The following is a 20143-nucleotide window of genomic DNA, read 5'->3' as shown; positions in this document are numbered from 1 at the left end:
AAGTTTTACGTAAGCTTGTGCTTGTGTATTCTTGGCCTAGTTTAGGTTTTAAGCTCGTGTTGCTTAGCGTTTCTTGACCGAGACTCAAGATTCCAAACCTTTCAACTGCGATTGAAGGTTATATCCATCAAAATTCATATCACCAACTATACCAAGTATTATTTGTTTACTTCTAGGCATATAATTTATAATAAGTGAATGAAATATTAGAGACGAAATTGGAAATTTTGTCACTAAATTAGGGACAAAATAAAAAATATGTCACTAAATTAGAGACGAAATTTAAATCTGTCTCTATTTGATGTCATTATAGCAACAAATAATAAGAAGAGTGTCTTCAAATAATTTTATACATAGTAGCAAAAGGTACCCTACATATAAATTATCAACAAAATGTAACACAACTTGTTTCCAATGGCAACAAATAAAAAAATACGTTATCATCTAGCAACAATAGTTTAGATGACTTGTTTCTAATGGAAACAATTCAAAAATTCATTGCCTGTGTTTGTTTCTAAATCAATGCAAAAAAATATTTGTTGCCATATTTTGTTTCTATACGCCAACAAGAGAAAAATATCATGTCATCTAGTATATATATATATATATATATATATATATATATATATATATATATATATATATATATATATATATATATATATATATATATATATATATATATATATTTATATATATATATATATATAAAGATGACATCATCATTACATTTAGGCGGGAAATTTTTTATTGAGAAAGTGACACGTGGGTAATGGTGATGTCAGCAACTTCTGTTTAGTAATAGTTAATGAATTATTGAAAATGTGCTTTGTTCATAATCAACTACTTCATGAATGTATCTTCTTCTTTTTTTTTTTTTTAATTTTTTTTTTATCAATGATGTTTCTTTTTTGTTTCTTAATCATGTCATGTGGAAGCTAATAAATCATACTCGAGTTTCTTCTAAATTATATTGAGGTATGAATATTCATTATTATTCATACTCACTAGTGTAGCTTGATTACAAATACTTGTATACTTACATATTTTACAGAGGGAGGTCTAAAATCACATTAGCGAGCGATTGCAAGTATTTCAATAGAAACTAGTGAGTAGCCCGGGCGTTACCCTGAGATACATCTTTAGTTGTGCAATTGCTAAATTTTAATATTGTTTAATGGTATAGTGTATGAAGTATGTTTATTCAATACTTTTATAGTATAATATTATTTCGTGTGCAATATTAAAGCATAATCGACTATTTGTCTAGATGGTTAAACAATAATATAATATTTCTTCAAAGAGGTCAAGGGTTCAACCCTTCTCATCCATATGTTTTTTTTTTCTTCTATATAGTTGAGGCAACATCAAGTATTGTTGGCAGTGCGGATGATGTGGCATATTGAGAAATTGAATGGATGATTTGGCATAATAAGAAGTTGAGTCAGTGACGTGGCGTAATGAGGAGGTTTATGGGGCGTAGAGACATTTTTAGGAACGCTTTTTAATATATTACTCCCTCCATCCCTAAATTACATTCCTCTTTCTCTCTATTATGTGAGGAATAAATGCTAGAAAGAGGAATGTAATTTAGGGACGGAAGGAATAGTATAGATATAGATTAGTATAGATATATTAAATCAAGCTATTAATACAACGTATTGTGTTGCATGCTGCATAGTAATAAAAACCATGCATACAACAGAAAAGCAGAGTAATTTTTTTTTTTTTTTTTGGTATATATTGTTTCAATTTTATTATACACTAACCACACATTATGGCTGGTTGATCATATTTCCTTTTTTTCTACAACAATTTTCTTTTCACATGTGTCTATACATTATATCAATCGCTAATTTTTTTTTTATTTTATTTTTATTTTTTATTTTTTGTATTTTTTTATTTTTTATTTTTATCAATATGTAAAAATTACAGCATAACATTTTATATTACAATATAACTCAATTACTCAAGATGTACGAATTTAACAAGATCCCACATAATCCTTACCGTTAAAAAAAAAAAGATCCCATAGAATTTCATTTATACTTAACTATAAACCTAGTCAAAGTCAAGCATATTAATGGTTATTTAAAAAAAAAAAAAAGTGAAGCATATTAATAATTTTAAAGTCAAACTGTTACAAGTGAAAAAACGAAGTTATTTTTTGAAACAAATATTTCTTCCAGGGTCCAAATTAGAATATACATGTTTCTTTTTTTGTCAATATATGAATTTAAGTGTAAATATCTCTAATTATCAATAAGTAAACATAATTTCTATTTCATATAAATATGTACAGCCCCGTTCCTGATATATTATGGGCCCTAGGCATAATGTTACAAATGGGCCCCTGACGTAACTAATCTTTTTCATCGAGTATATTTAGAAAAAAAATCAACAAAAAGAAAAATTATACAGTACTTTTTTTAAAAGACAAATTATACCGTACTTCATAATACACTAATTATCCCCGTTTCATAGGAAAAAAAAAAAAAAGGAAAACAATTTGTTCAAGCATTTAGTGGCACAAAATCATTATAATTAACTCAAGGCTGATTTTTTCTAGCATATACTTCTCAAATTTCAATTGACAATGCTGCCAAACCATTCAGCATCTCTTGTTCTAAAGTTAAAGCGATTCCAACATACATTATTCATTTATTAAAACGTATAAAATTATACTTGTTAGTTTATGATAATAAAACCATACTGATAATTAAATTGTATACTATAATTAGAGTAAATCAAACACATCCTTTAATCACGGCACAATATTTACAAATACATTTACATAGAAGAAAAAAAGAGTAATAGCTACTTTGTTACCTCTATGCAATCGATCAAGGACTCAAGGAGGGTCGAACGTCGGAGGATGAACATAATTGCCAGAGTAAAGTACGTATAAAGAATTTAAGCAAACCGCAAATGCAAAATTGATCGAAATAATCAATAATATAAATAAGATGGGAGTTGAATAATTGGTGATAGATTTTTTTTTTTATATTTGCATGTATTGTTATTTATCTTGTTAATTGTCTTAACCATTGCCATAATCTAGAGAACTTGAATTTGGGTAATTGAAGGAAAGAATGTGAAGCAATATTATGCGTATATTAAGCATATGAATATAATACTAGTTTATAAGATTGTAAATTGGGAAGCTAAGCTATTATTCAAATAAGGAGATGAAGAGGTGCATTGTAATTTTCACCAAATTAATTGACAGCTATTTAATTAATGCAAAAAATTAATTATAGCTAATTAAGCAATCCAGTCTCCCTAGATTATTCTTCATATATGACTTTTTTAATTTTACTTACACTAATGGAGCAAATTAGAAGCCCAATTACACTTTTTTTTTTTGGGCCCCCTTAAGTCGTGGGCCCTGGGCGGTGGCACTCCCGGCCTACCCTCAGGGCCGGCACTGAATATGTATAGCAAGTATAAGAAGATCGTATTAAAAGAACAGGGCCTTACCCCTGAATGGGCTTCAAAAGTAATATTGATTATAATAGGAAATTTTTTTAATTTGAAATCAACTTTAGAAATTAAATCAGTTACAAATTGAAGTTAATGATTATATAAAATTCTTGAAAGAGTAATATGAAGTCAGGTGTTTTTAATAAACATTTTTCTCGTGAAGGGGTATTGATAGTGTGGTGCCTTGATGGGTAGAGACTAGAGAATGTTTATTTCTAAAGTTGATTACACAAGGTATATTGTTGAGCCCACGAGAAAACCCACATGTGAGTAAAAGTGTTATTCCGCATTAAAAGTGTATAAAAGTGAAGATAAATATTAAGGTGTGTATTGTACATTGAAGAAAAGAGAAAGTCACATTCACTTTTTACGGCTAAGGGGCTACTCCCCTCATTGCCATATGGTTTTGAGGTGAAACTTCATTGGTCGTATAAAGTGGACACTTGTGACGGGTGTGGCCCAGACCCGTTTATCATGGTATCAGAGCCCAGGTTGGGTTGAGTTGTGATCTGTGCCACCGTATTATGGACAACTCACATGTGAGTAAGAGTGTTGAACCCATTGAGTGAAAGTGTTGTCCCACATTACAAGAGTATAAACGTGAATAGAATTTTGGGATGTGTATCCCACATTGAAGAAAAGAGAAAGTCGTGTCCACTTTATAAGGCTAAGGGGCTACTCCCCTTATTGCCATATGTTTTTGAAGTGGAACCTCCTTTGTCGTATAAAGTGGACACTTGTGACGGATGTGGCCCAAACCCGTCTATATATCTTTACCGGATACATTAACAAATTTTCCACCCCATCCCCCTTGGCCGACGATAATATTTTTATTAATCCGGAATACTTGAGGGGGAGTTCGTTGGATAATTTGGGACGTGGTCATCCTGAAAACGTCCTCCTTTGTGGAATTGGAATTATGTTACCCACACTATCATTACTGAAAATATAGACCCATCTACATCAACTGTCGTCCCTCCTCAATCACATTCCTTAGGTAAACCTTTCCCTATACATTGTCATGTTGAATATAATCGTTTTTTTTAACAGACACAGGTGTTTTCTGACGACGATCACTAAGGGAAAGGAACCGTCTTCATCCAAAGAGGCGGTTAAAGACGTCGGTTGGCGTAAGGCTATGCAAGATGAGATTGATTCTCTAGAACGCAATGGCACATGGACCGTTGTGGATCTTCCTCCAGGCAAGAGGGCTATTGGTAGTGGTTGGGTGTATATAAAATCAAGTACACCGACAAATCAAAGGTGGAACGTCTCAAGGCTCGTTTGATTGTTCATGGAAACCGACATGTTGAAGGTGTTGATTATAATGAGACGTTTGCTCGCTCCTGTTGCAAAGATGGGTACGGTACGTATTTTGTTAGCTGTTGTTGTATCTTTGAATTGGGAAATACATCAGATGGATGTTCATAATGCTTTTCTTCATGGTGATTTGGATGAAGAAGTGTATATGCAGTTTCCTCCAGAGTACCGTACTCCGACACCTGACAAAGTTTGCAGGTTGCGAAAGTCTTTATATGGCTTGAAACAAGCCCCGAGACAGTGGTTCTCAAAGTTGTCTAGTGCTATGCGAGTTTTTGGGTTTAAAAACTCATATGCTGATTACTCCCTATTCAGTTATGTACAAGGCAGTGTCTTTTTGCATGCTCTTGTATATGTCGATGACTTGATTATTGCAGGATCCTCTCATGATGCTATTGTTAGGTTCAAAGCCTAATAGTACAAATGCTTCTATATGAAGGATTTGGTTTTGCTTAAGCATTTTTTAGGCATTGAGGTTGCTTGGAGTTCGGAGGGCATTTTTCTTTCTCAACGAAAGTATGCTCTCGATATTTTGACTGAGGGAGGAATGTTGGGTTGTAAACCCATTGATACTCCGATGGAGCAGAATCATAGTCGTCACATGCTTTCGGTGAGCCATTCGCTCGACCGGAACAGTAGCGTCGTTTAGTTGGCAGCTTGGTATATTTGTCGGTCACTCGACCGGAGTTGAGTTATTCAGTGCATATTTTGGCACAATTTTTTAGTGTTCCACAGGTTTCACATTGGGATGCGGCCATTCATGTCTTGAGCTACCTTAAAGGTAGTCCGGGACAAGGTATTTTGTTGCGACCTACGACGGATTTACGCTTGACGGCGTTTTATGATAGCGATTGGACGGCGTGTCCGTTGACTCGGCGTTCTTTGTCAGGTTATTTTGTGTTCTTAGGTCGTTTTCCTGTTTCTTGGAAGACTAAGAAACAGCCTACTGTAGCCACTTTCTCGTCTGCAGCCGAATACAGGTCTATGGCTCTCACTTCTCGTGAGTTGAAATGGTTGAAACAATTGTTGTTTGTTCTTGGTGTTAAGCATTCAAAGCCTATGCAGTTGTTTTGTGATAATCAGTAGGCTTTGCATATAGCTAAAAATCCGGTATTTCATGAACGTACGAAGCATATAGAGGTAGATTGTCATTTTGTTCATTATGAGTTGATCAACGGTAATATTTCTACCTCCTATGTTTCGACAAGTCATCAGTTGGCAGATAATCTAACCAAGGCTCTTGGACGTCAGCAGTTTGGTTTTCTGTTATGCAAGTTTGGCATTCGCGATTTGCATGTTCCAACTTGAGGGGGAGTATTAGAGTCGTTTGGTTATATTTGTTAATATTGTATTTATGTTAAGTTTATCTTGTTAGGAGTTTTAGGCAAGTTATGTTTCGGTTTGTATTGTGTATATATATGTGAGTAATATCAATACAAAGGTTAAACCGTTTTCTCCAATAAATATATATATATATATATATATATATATATATATATATATATATATATATATATATATATATATATATATATATATATATATATATATATATATATATATATATATATATATATATATATATATATATATATATATATATATATGCGCTACATGGGGGGCATGTGGAGGCCCGACCCCCCATGGACCAATTTCGTGGCCTTTAATCTTAACTGCTGGCCCCTATAATTTTTTCGAATAAATATTATCTCCGTTTCATATTATTTGCAATGATTTAACATAAAGTAGAGAGAAAATATGTCTAATCGTTGCAAATAATATGAAGTAGATGTACTCCCTCCGTGTATTTAATAAGTGTTACAATTTGACCAACACGCTGAGGCGCAAGTTTGACCATTAATTTATGTAATTATATATTAGTAAAATTATAGAAAAATTGATATTATGAAAGTATATATTATAACGAATCTAACAATGTTTATACAATGACATTTGATTTTTATATATTGGTAAAATAATCAAGTCAAAACCATTATGTGAATAAGGAAAACAGTGAAAACACTTATTAAAATACGGAGGGAGTAGTAATATTATTGTTATAACTTAAGTTGTATTTAACGATTGCCGCAGTGGTTTGAATCCTGTTGTTTGGGGTTTTAATCAGATCATAGGATCAAGCCCGTTTTCACATAATTTTTTTTACTATACCATATGTTTACAGTAAACCTGAATTATTTTTATTCGGTATAGCAATTTGATATGGACACATGGTTCATGCATGCTACTTTTTCTCCTTATGATTTTATAATAGTGCACTTTTAACTCGATGCTCGAAATTAAATGAACATGATAATGTTTCTAGACCTTCTAGTTGGACAAGCTTTTCCTTAAAATAATCAATGGGATGTTCTTTTAAATTATTAGCTGAATTATATTTAGTGGATGTAATTTCAATGATTGAATCTTCTTTTAACCAGCTGCTGACATGATGTTCTTTTCACCTAAATATAATGTACTTAATGATAAAAGTTAATACCAAGTACTTGGTATTGGAACAAAATTTGAGGATTTAAGGTTTTAAAAAATTGTTAAAATAGGAAAATGTGTTAGGAAAAACCTTTTAAAAGCATCATTTTGCGGAAAAAAAAAAACATTTAAAAGCTTTTTGGTTAAAAAAAACCCACTTCGTTCATTATTTTTTACGAGAGGAACCCTATTTACTTAATTACCCTCTAATTTTTCTTATTAATCTCTAATTTCCTTCCATTTCTTCTAATTAACCTACCTCTAAATAATCATTAAATTATATATATATATATATATATATATATATATATATATATATATATATCGGCAACCTACTTCCACCGCCGACGGACCCTCCCTTTTCTACTTATTCCCGCCGCAGCGACCATCACCTTTTTTATATTAATAACCCTAGAAAATCGATTTGGGGTTTTTAAATTTTGTGTTTCTTGCTTACAATTGATGCTTGTTTTGGCTTTGATCGATTATGTTTGTATGTGAGGCTAGGGTTATTTAGATGCAAATTGCAATTGATTCAGACTTGAATTTGGTTAGAGGTTAATTAGAAGAAATTAGAGGAAATTGGAGATTGATTAAGTAAGTTAGAGGGTAATTAAGTAAAAAGTTTTCTCTCACAAAAATAAAGAACATGGTTGTTTTTGTAAACCAAAAAACTTTATAAGGTTTTTTTTCTGACAAATTTGCCTTAAAAATATCCGTTAAATTTAATCTGAAAATGTGATGATTCGAAAACATGAATAGCCGACTTGGTTTTATTATGTTGGATATTTTAAATCAGATATTTGAATTGCAATTTTTCCGAAAATTTCTAGGACTCGATTCGAAAATCCGATTATGCTATTCGAAATCACAATGATTTGTTTTGAAAGTCTGAATATCCAAACTTAAATTCCAAATGTCCAAAAATTTCAAATTGGATATTATTCTATATTTAGAAAATGAACAATTATGTTGGGCTACACACTTAACTCCCCATTAATATGATACTTTCTGCTTTGAGTCTAGCCCAATGAGATTTGTAAAGCTTATTAGGCTACTAATTTCTACTTATAAAAGTTCTTTCTTTCTTATTTTTTCCATGTGCCACTTGAAACGACAATACCCCCACTAAATATACATTCATCCTAAATATACTACGTTAAAAAATGTACAATTTACATACATTCAATAAAGTTAAGTAGAAAGAGGAGAAGTAAAACTAGGTGAAAAAAAAAAAAAAAAAAAAAGATACCCTGGATCAGAATCTGAACCTATTAGTAATTGTGGGCTCCGAAATTTGAACATGTTCGAGAGTTTCCGGTTCCAGGTAATAAAATAGAGAACCTTTTGCAAAAGGTTTAACTACAAGTTCTTGATTTTTTGGAACTAGAACTTGTGGTATCTTGTAAACTGATATAAGTATCATTTAAGCCCAAATCATACATCAATTTAAGCCCAATTTTTATTAAATAAATAAAAAATAATAGTTTATAAAAATATTCATTAAATTTGCTAAATAACTATTTTTGATTCTTTGTATTTACAGGTTATGTAAGAGTTGTATATTTATGACCCTCCAAATTTGTTTGAAATAATTTTGCAATAAAGTACTAAATATATTAAAGATCAACAAGGTATCCCAAATCAGACCTATTTTTTAGGAACCTGATCAATAGGTTTCGGCTCCAGTTATCATTTTAAGGAACTTATTATTGCTACATATTCTAATTCCGGTTCCAGAAATTTTAATACGCTATGATATCTTGTTATGGATGCTCACCCCAATTAAAACCACAGAAACACTTAAAAAACAAAGGAATGATCACGTAAATATTGCTAAATATAAAACTGTAAAAAAAGCCCTTTCCCTAAATAATGCTAGCAAAACACCCAATTCCCAAATTACAGTCAATCTTTTATTAATTCCCATTATACTGTCCACGTCACCGGTTCAAGAGACTTTTATTGTTTTACGGTTTGAATGGAAAACCGCTACTTGAAGTAGCGGTGTTCATTGAAAAACCGCTACTTCAAGTAGCGGTTTATACTTACTCAAAACCGCGGTTTCTTGTTTAATAAACATCCCCTGCCATTTATTCAACCAGCAAGGATTTCTGCCTCAACTACGAAGAACGAACACCTCCACCTGTGCTCCTCCCCTACAGCCCTACTGCCGCTGGCTTCTTGCCACCCTACTGTCGTCGTTTTCGCCCCCGACCTCGTCTTGGTACTGCTATAAATTAGGGGTCAGGTACGCAGATGAAGGGTTATTTTATATTATACCCTAATTTTGTTTTACCTAATTAACTAGTTAATTTTGTAATTATTTCAATTCACATAATAAATTTGACAAATAATAAGCATTAATTTTGGAGATTGTATATAAATGTACAGTAGTGGTGAGTATATAGCAAGAACAACAAGAATTAAAGCTTTGCGGCTGGTCTTCATGTTATAGCTAGACCGATAAAAAAAAATCGGTTTATTTCTTTTAGCTTACGTGGACGGTATAATGGGAATTAATAAAAGATTGACCGTAATTTGAGAATTGAGTGTTTTGCTAGCATTATTTAGGGAAAGGGCTCAAAAAAAAGTACATATTTGTGACCAATGAACTTTTGTTAGGCCACATCATATAATAGAATATATAATTTAAAGAATTTCCATATTAACAAAAATAATACAGAGTACAGGATTAAATGATTAATAATACTTCGTATTGCACTAAGGAAAATACAAAAAATCAAGTCGTGAAAAATGAGATTAGAATTATTTAGCATTATCAATTACTCGTATCATACAAGTTTACAAATACAATAAATCATACCAAAAATAAAATAGTACTCCGTATCAAAATCGTGAATAATGAGAGTAAAAAATACAAAAGTTAGTGACATGTTTTATTGGTGAGATTGTACTTTATTTTGCTGGCAAATCTACACACGTATGTACAGTACTCGTTGTCTCAAGCACTACAAGATGTCGTTCAATTTTTTTATTTGCTTGAATTGGACAAATCTACACACGTACGTTATATTTACAATATCTTTGTCCAATATGTTTTGTTTATAAGATTTATCTGCACACCAATATCTTTGCCCAATTATAAAGATCAACTCTTTAATGAGTGTAGATGTCAAGGGAAAAGGTAAGAGAATCCATACTCCCAAATAAATATAGACTGATTGGTTTATCCTCATCATTTAGGGTACAAGCCACCCGAAAAACTTGTGATTGTGCCTCATAATTAAAAAAAATAAAAAAATTAAATTAAATTTTTTTTAATCATCTTCACCAAGCAACATTGTAAAATGGTTAAACAAAATTTACAACTTATTCACAAGTTCATCATTAATTAATACTTCTATATACAACTACCGCGATTACATTTCTTTCTCGGAAGAATCATAGAATTTCCTAAGTTTGATAAAGTCGCTAATTCTAGAGAGTTTACACAACTTGCAATAACCAAAACATAAGAGATGAAAGAAGATATATAGATAAAAATTGTAATATGAAGAAACATTTTTCCGTGTGTAGTAATCATTTGGACAAAATGAGATTAGTAATTCTAATATCGAGTTACCTCTCATTTTGAACCTAATCCTCTTTGTTTTCGTAATGCAATAATGTTGCCTATTTTCAAACTAATTTAGTGAAAAGTGACTGGTTTATGACTTTATGCTTTGTGATATGCATGGCACAACATTGGTCGTCCAATTTGGAAATCCAACTCGTTTTATTTGAGTAAAGTTTATAAGCTAGGGACATTATGGCACCAAAATGAAATTAAATTAGTGAAAAAATAGTGCGTCAAAGTTGATTCATGCCATATGTCATGTCACCAAAAGTATGTTAGTCACAACACACATAGATAAGGGAACTTATCTTAAAATATACTTCCTCTGTTTATATTTGGTTAACGCGTTTGATTTAGCACATATATTAAGGAGAGGAGAGAGAGTGAGAGAATGAAAAAACAAATGGGGTAGCTTGTAAATACAAGATAAAAATTTTACCCTAAAAGGAAACGCGTCAACTAAAAAAAAACTTCCTAAAAAAGCATAAGTGTCAACTAAAAAGTAAAAAAAACATAGGTAGTATATATATAATACGTTAATTAAACATAATGAAATAGATAATGCCATGTAGTATAAATACGCAATACGCATGCACTTGTAAAAACTGCTTCGATTGCAAAGTTTTTTCCCCCGCTTTCCACTCAACACTTGGCTGTGTAAGTAAAACCTCATAGCTTGGGATGGCAATGGGTCCTGGACGTCACCCAGACCCGGTTGGACCCGACCCATATTTTAGGGTCTCGGTCCTTAAATTTCAGACCCGATGGGTCTAGGTCTGGGTCAGATCTGGGTCTAGGTCTGGGTCAGATCTGGGTCTAAGCTTAATGGGTCGGGTCTAGATCTGGGTCCAAATATTGTAGATCCATATCCGACCCATAAACCCGTTTTTATTTTTTGTAAATAATAAATATATATCAGTTATAATATTATTAAAAATCACTTAATATACTACTTGTATGTAATTAGAGGTTTAGAAGATAAACTTTATTTAGTGAAAGTGAGCAAATAAAACAACAACCAACCAAGAAATTTTTGCGGAGTACGATTTTTTTTTTCTTACATTGTCTTTACTTTTTAATAAACAAATTATTTGTGTGTAAAAAAAATATGAACAAGTTTTCTTTTTAATGCGTCATTTATTATTTTAAAGTAGTACTATAGTTATAAATTTATAATATATATACAAAATTATAAAAATTAATAAAAATAAAGTTAGACCCGTTTTAGACACGAGACCCGCTAGACCCGATGGATCTGGGTTAGGGTCGAATCTGGGTCCACCTCTAAAATTTCGGGTCTAGGTCTCAGTGAACCCGACCCAAACCCAACCCATTGCCATCCCTACTCATAGCGGAGGTGTCAAATTCTGATTCAACCCGAAAATCGACCTGAACCGACCATGATTTGTATTCGACCCATACCTGACGAATAGGGGAAGATAGTGTACGTGTATCAAAATAGACCCAACATTAATTAACTGATAACCAGATTAGATCTGATTTGAAAATGTTATCAAATACGGAGTATATCATAAATAGAAATGGCGGAATATTATACCTTCTTTTTTTTTTTCAGCCTGAATTATGTACTTTATATTTGATCTATTTACTTCTTTTTGTATTTTACCCAATTCTAAGAATAACCTATCTTGACAAAAATTTGACAAAAGTCTAAGGGCATGTTCTGTTCAGCTTAATTAATTTCAGTTCACTTTAATTCAGTTCAGCTCCAATCAGTTCAATTCAATTCCTAATTTTCTTCTCTCATAAACAATTCATTTCAGCTCTATTTAGTTCAGTCTAGTTCGGTTCAGTTCAATTGTTTTCAGTAAATAAGAACATGCCCTAAGAATAACCCGACCTGAAATTCATCCGACCAAAATTTACCTGCTTCTAACTTGTCTGTACCCCGACTTGAAACAAACTGAACCCAAAACATTACCCGACCCAAAATTTACTTGAATCAAACCCAAACTGCAACCGAAAAGATATAAAGTCTGTCATAACTTGAATCGAACTTGACCTAATCCGACCTAAGTAAGAAAAACTGACATAGTCTGACTTGAATTTAACCTGATTTACCCGACTTGGTGACTTAAAGACCCGATTTGACACCTCTAGAACCACGTAGATTAAAGTTAGAAATTATTCTACACCAAAAAAAATAAAAAGAAAAAAATGTCAGAAATTATTTCTACCCCAAAAAAAAGTCAGAAATTAGTTGAACAACTTGATTGGTCCACAAAATAATGCTCTTAATTATTCGCCTTTTTTTTAATTTTAATTTTTTTATATTTTTTTTTAATTATGTACAATTAATTATATAAATAATTAATAAATAATTAATTAACTTGTACAAGTACTTTCCAAGCATTATAAATAGCCATGCCAGTCTTCATTAGTTTTTGTATGAGCCAACCTAGCAACCTTAAATAAATTCTTAATTATACAATTAATTACAAAACACATTCTAATTAGCAAAGTAATTATGGGATGTTATCAAGCAGAGGATGTTACATTTAGACCTCTTGCTCATTTTCCTCCGGATATTTGGGGTGAACACTTTGTCACTTTCACTCCAGAAGACAATTTGGTAATTATTACTTATTCCAATTTTTTGTGCTTATAATTATATTTCAATTTTCTATACCCATATACTTCGTATATAATTGTAGAGATATTATTTTATATGAAGTATGTTTTTTCCGTGTACTTTAACATGAGGATATACAATATTTATGATAAGATGTTTTTGGCCTGGGTTCCTTTTTCTTATGCTATGCTAAAAATTCATAGTTGTTCAATTGATATATATTACTCCCTCCGTCCCTTAATTAGATGTCTACTTCTAGCATTTATTTCTCACATAATAGAGAAAAGTAGACATCTAATTAAGAGACGGAGGGAGTATATATGTTGATTAGAGCACACCTAGGATCCATTGGACTAGGTATATACACTAAAGTTTCTTGTGCACTTTTGATTCAAGAACATCATCATTAAATCCAACTCAAGTACAAGTCATACCATGACTAAATTTCACCTCATACTAGGATGTTACAAACTAACAACCAACCGCTGGTGTCCATTTTGATAATTTGCATGAATGAGTAATTCATAAATTAGATTTTTCTCATTTGTACCAATGAGCAAATTTACTTAAGTAAATTGCTAGGTATTTGTCCAAAAGATATATGAGTAAAGAATAACAAATTAAAGGCAGTGATCATATAAACGAGATTCAATCTAAGTTCATGTGCGATACTTTTACATGACTTTTGCCAACTAATTAAGTTGAGCTAGTTAAAAGATGAAACTAGTTCAAAGAAAATGTCATTTAATTTTTAGAAGTATTTAATAAATATTTTGTGTTGTTTTTCATGGTATAGAAAATGGAAATATATGCAAAAGAGATTGAACCATTGAAGGAGGACTTGAGAAAGAAGCTATTCATTATGAATGATTCTGTTGATTTGGGGAGGAAGATGAGTTTCATAGATGCAGTGGAACGTTTAGGAGTTTCCTATCACTTTGAGAGTGAAATCGAAGACATGTTGAACAAGATTTTCAAAGAATTTGCTGCAAAAAATTTCGATACCGACTATGATTTATACAACACTGCATGCCAATTTCGCATATTTAGGCAACATGGACACAAAATGCCTTGTGGTAAGAGACATACTTCCTTCGTTCTTTAACTTTCAGAACTTATACAACTTTTTTTTTTAACGCTATTCACTTATTTCTATATATGTGCCATGGGGACTTAATTAGTAGATTTGTATCGATATATATATACTTTTAAAATATCAACTATTTACAGCAATGATTTCTCGAAAATTGGAAATATAAGTGGCTAAACTTGTACTCTAGTCTAGATGGTTGTAATGCTTGTAAAACACTTATTGTTATTATGATAAAATTAAAGAATGGTGGAAGTACGTACACGATATATATATACAATGTTATTAAAATCGCGATTCAGATCGTAGAATCGTACGATTCTACGATCCTAATGCACCTAAACGATGAAAATCGCTGGTAGAATCGTTATGTTGTAGAATCTCTCATAAAATCGGTAGAATCGGTTAGAATCGGTGGAATCGGTACCGATTCTACGATTCTATACCGATTCTACTGATTCTACTCCTGCAAAAAACCTGATTTTTGGAAACCCATAACTTTTGATTCCGAAGTCGGAATTAGGCTTATAATATATCATTGGAAAGCTCTTGAAGTCTACTTTCTGATAAGATTGGTTTCGTACCTATATCATTTATATATTTTATGTTATAGAGTAAAGAGTGTAAGGGTGTCAAAGTTGAACCTAACTTTAGTCAATGACTTACGTATTATTCAATCTAAATCATAATAAAGCTTATGAAACATCAATTTAAATAGCTTTTAAGATTTTATCCAACCATTTAAATTTTATGGGCATAAGAATGTATTCATGAGTCTCATGCACTCAACTTTAGGCATATAAAAAACACTTTTATAACATGAGTTTGTTGTAGTTGTCATTCTTTAGCTATCTCGTTAAATGAACTAACTTGACACTTAGTTTTCTATCTTTATTGGATTTTTTTATTATGCATGGGTCTAGGGAAAATAACTTTACGAGTCAACAACATTATTTTTTTCATAATTTAACAACAACTGTCGTGTACTCTCATGGTTAAGAATGTATACCAATAATCCGACTTTATAGTTTATAGTGTATTGTTTGAGTTATGCGCGTGCGAAATTACTTTAAAAACTATTTTATGCTTGTATGTCAATATTATGTTATTAACAATATATATTATTATCATTCTCACTGCTATAAAATTATGTATGTAGTCATTTGTTACATTTTGAAGCCCAATTTTACATTTTGGTAGAATCCTACGATTTTACGATTCGATTTTACCGATTCGATTCTACCCCACTCACCGATTCAAAGTAGAATCCCGATTCTAATAACTTTATATATATATATATATATATATATATATATATATATATATATATATATATATATATATATATATATATATATATATATATATATATATATATATATATATATAATTATTATTATTATTATTATTATTATTATTATTATTATTATACTTTTTTTAAAGTGTTTTTATATCTATCACTTTTAATAAACTCTCACATATTGCAGATGTATTCAACAAGTTCACTCATAGTGATGGCAAGTTTAAAGAGAGTCTAAAGAATGACATAAAGGCAATAGTGAGCTTGTATGAAGCTGCACACTTAAGGGTATATGGTGAACCTATCCTAGACGAAGCTTTCGCTTTCGCTACGGATGTCCTCCAATCAAGTGCACCATATTCCGAGCTAGCTCGTCATGCATTGAAGCAAGTATTGCACTTTGGCATTCAAAGGGTGGAGAGTCGCCTTTTCATTTCTTTCTACGAGGAAGATGAAACACGACACGAAACGCTTTTGAAGCTAGCAAAGATTGATTTCAATAGGGTGCAACTATTGTATCGTAAAGAATTTAGCCAAGTCTTAAGGTCAGTTAATCTATTTTAACTTAACCTACCACAAGGGGGCACAATATAAAAACACATACATGTGCTTTTGTGTATTAATTAAAGCAGAATAAAACTAAAGAATATAGACAACAGGACAATTTAAAAGGGACGGAGGGAGTATATGATAGTTTTAAGTCGTCTAATAATTTCACGTCTTAATCCACAGGTGGTGGCACGAGTTGGATTTTAAAACAAAGCTTCCTTATGCAAGACAAAGAAGTGTGGAATGCCATTTTTGGTCAATAGCAATGTACTATGAACCTCAATATTCTCATGCTAGAATGTTACTTGTTAAAGTTCTCCTTGTCATTTCAATATTGGATGACACTTATGATGCTTATGGAACATTTGAAGAACTTAAGCTCCTAACAGAAGCATTTGAGAGGTATAAATTACACAAAACTACGTAGTACGTTACGAAGTATATATATATATCAATAATGTACTCACTTTTTCCTGGTTTAGTCACTTAAGTTTGTCGATTTTATGCAAAATAAATGACTTTTTATTTTATTGCATTATTATTAATTGGCAGTATCGGGATGTGTCAACAAATGTGAGGACATGCGGAGGGTTGACAAAAGATTTCCCTATTACAATCGGATTGCATCAAGGGTCTGCATTAAGCCCTTTTCTTTTTGCAACGGTTCTAGATGAATTAACTAGACCAATTCAAGATGAGGTTCCATGGTGTATGCTGTTCGCAGATGATATCGTTTTGGTGGATGAGACTAAGGATGGGGTTAATGTCAAGTTGGAGCAATGGAGGCAAAGGTTGGAATCTAGAGGGTTTAAGCTAAGTCGGAGTAAGACTGAATATTTGGTATGTCGTTTTGGCACTCAGAGGGGGACAAGCAATGAAGTGGTGAGTTTGGATGGAAAGGATTTGACCATGAGTGAATGTTTTAAGTACCTAGGGTCGATCATCCAGAAGAATGGTGACATTGATCAAGACGTGACCCACAGGATTAAGTCAGGGTGGCTTAAATGGAGAGCGGCCACGGGAGTGTTATGCGACCGCAGCATTCCCTTAAAGTTGAAGGGAAAATTCTACAGGACTGCCATAAGACCAGTGTTGCTCTATGGTACAGAATGTTGGGCTTCTAAGAAAGAGCATATTAAAAAGATGGAGGTTACGGAAATGCGCATGTTAAGGTGGATGTGTGGAAACACTTTAAGAGATAGAATCAGAAATGAGGTTATTCGCAAGAAAGTAGGTGTGGCGGGCATTGTAGATAAATTAAGGGAAAATCGTCTGCGTTGGTTTGGACATGTAAGACGGAGACCCGAGGGTGCACCGGTGCGAAGAGTGGAAGAGTGGGACCATGGAGGGATTAAACGAGGAAGAGGGAGACCAAAGATGACTTGGTTGGAAGGAGTGAGGAAGGATATGAAGTGCATGGATTTACGTGAGGATGAAGTTTTGGATCGTAAGGGATGGAGGAGAAAGATTTATGTTGATGACTACACGGAATAATCAAATTTGGTTCATGTTAGCCGACCCCACTTTTGGGATTAAGGCTTTGATTGATTGATTGATTGATTATTAATTGGCAGTGAGTTTTTTTTTTTTTTTTTTTTTTTTTTTTTTTTTTTTTTTTTGATATATATACTAGTATATAAATAGTTAGTGGGACATGGGTTGTTAAAACAAAGGTATGACTCGTATGATTTTTTTTTTATATATATAAATAGTTAGTGAGATTTATAGAATTTTTTTTTGTTTTTTTTTGTTAAATTAGTGAGAAAATTATTGAGTTCTTTCTTTCCATATATCTATATTATATATATATATATATATATATATATATATATATATATATATATATATATATATATATATATATATATATATATATATATATATATATATATATATATATATATATATATATATATATTTAAATAGTAAATTAATGTAGGGCGAAATGAGAATAAAATATTTAAAAAAAAGTTTAAGTTTCACATATGCTAAATGAATAATGATACAGGTGGGACTTGAACGCAATGGAGCAGTTTCCTAAAGAGTACATGAAATTAGTTTTTCAATTTGTATACAACATTTATAATGGGTTTTCTAAAGAAATGACAGAGCTTGGGAAACCATATGCAGCTAAGTTCGCTAAAGACCGGGTGAGTCTTTAATTTGTAACTTCCTTTGATTTATTGTGCTCCTCAATCGGTCCATTTAATAAGGTCACATATATATGTATAATAATTCTCACTTAATTGTGGAGAAATAGAGTTAATAATATAGGAATTGTATAAATTCTCCACTATTTACAATTTTATATATATCTTTGAGAAACTATTACGAATTGTGGTTTTGGCGCGGGCTTATATGTCTTAATAGGTTTATCGTTAAGATAAAAAGACGTAAAAAATAGTGGGATATATATAATATGTAGGCAGAATAAGCAATTGTTTGTTTTGTTTTCCTAATTAGGTGTTCCTATAAACTTTGATGTATTTAGGTAATGGATTTGATAAGAAGCTATTACACTGAAGCGAAGTGGTACAAAGCAAAATATGTGCCTACATTTGAAGAATATATGGTGAATGCAAGAATCACAGGGGTTGCTCAAATTCTTACTACTTCATCCTTGTTGGGAATGGAAGAAGTTATGGAAGTGAAACCATTTAAGCAGATAATAAAAGCCCCTAACAAGGCCATTAGAGCTTGTGAAATTATTGGCCGTATCATGGATGATGTTGTTAGTCACGAGGTACCTTGTGTCTCAATAATTGTTCTTTTTTTTTATTGTCATAATGTTCACATGTGTCAGCATGACCAATTTAAAAAGTGCGCATATAACATGGGACAAAGGATTCTGGCTAGTCGTTCTGATTAATCTTTATATATACAAATCATATAATGTGACATAAATCTAACTAAATTAATTCGATGCATGCTTCTAACCAAATAACACATCTCATATTATATAATAGGAGGAGCAAGCTAGTGGCCATGTTGCCTCCGGCGTGGAATGCTATATGAAAGACTATAACATGAGTAGAGAAGAAGTGGTGCAAATTTTTAACAAAATGGTTGAAGATGCATGGAAGGAATTGAATGAGGAATTTCTGATCAAGTCTAGGCCAGGAGACGACGACCTTCCAAAGGCAGTGCTCAAACGAGTCCTCAACCTTGCTCGAGTGGTGGATGCCTTGTACAAGGTCATTGATGGGTACACTTACTCGGCCAAACTGATTAAGGGCGACATAATCTCAACTTATACTCATCCTATTCCTCTTCAAATAAGTTGAATTGGGTCGCCAAATAAAATTTGTACTACTATTTCTAGTAAAGATTCTAGACTTAAATGTCTGATATATATTGTACGGTGATGTTGTTGTTGACGTTGGTACTTGTGTGATGTTATTGTGTGGAGCTTAATGTTTGAGTATACACACGAAAGTGTGCGTTGTTTATTTGTAATTTGTTCATGTATTACTGAATATTACCATTTTCCATTTACTCGTATATAACATGTCTCCTAACTCCTATAAATTAAGCATGAAACTTTGGATTTTTTTTTTTTTTTTTTTTTTTTTTTTTTTTTTTTTTTTTGACGAAATGAAACTTTGGATAATGATATCCTTGATTATAAACTAAGCATGAAACTTTGGATTTTGATATACTTAGGCCTGTTCTCTTACGTTGAAATTCAGTTTAGTTCAGTTCCGTTCAGTTCAGCTAAGCTCAGTTCAGTTCAGCTCAGTT

At 31.9% G+C, this 20143-nt stretch overlaps 1 protein-coding gene across 1 annotated transcript; it reads left to right on the top strand.

Annotated features, from left to right (window-relative positions):
* Nucleotides 1–13294: 13294 nt before the first annotated feature.
* Nucleotides 13295–19893, top strand: LOC145610246 (valerianol synthase TPS8-like). Its single transcript, XM_081665548.1, has 7 exons — nucleotides 13295–13463; nucleotides 14260–14539; nucleotides 16041–16398; nucleotides 16586–16804; nucleotides 18411–18552; nucleotides 18894–19145; nucleotides 19369–19893. Exons 1-7 carry the CDS (start codon nucleotides 13359–13361, stop codon nucleotides 19684–19686), a joined length of 1674 nt encoding a protein of 557 aa, XP_081521674.1. The 5' UTR covers nucleotides 13295–13358; the 3' UTR covers nucleotides 19687–19893.
* Nucleotides 19894–20143: the final 250 nt, after the last annotated feature.

This window comes from Chenopodium album, chromosome 3, assembly GCF_948465745.1.
Source record: "Chenopodium album chromosome 3, dcCheAlbu1.1, whole genome shotgun sequence".
NCBI lineage: Eukaryota > Viridiplantae > Streptophyta > Magnoliopsida > Caryophyllales > Amaranthaceae > Chenopodium > Chenopodium album.
Note: the sequence above shows the minus strand (reverse complement) of the source record. Positions and strands in the feature narration are given on the sequence as shown.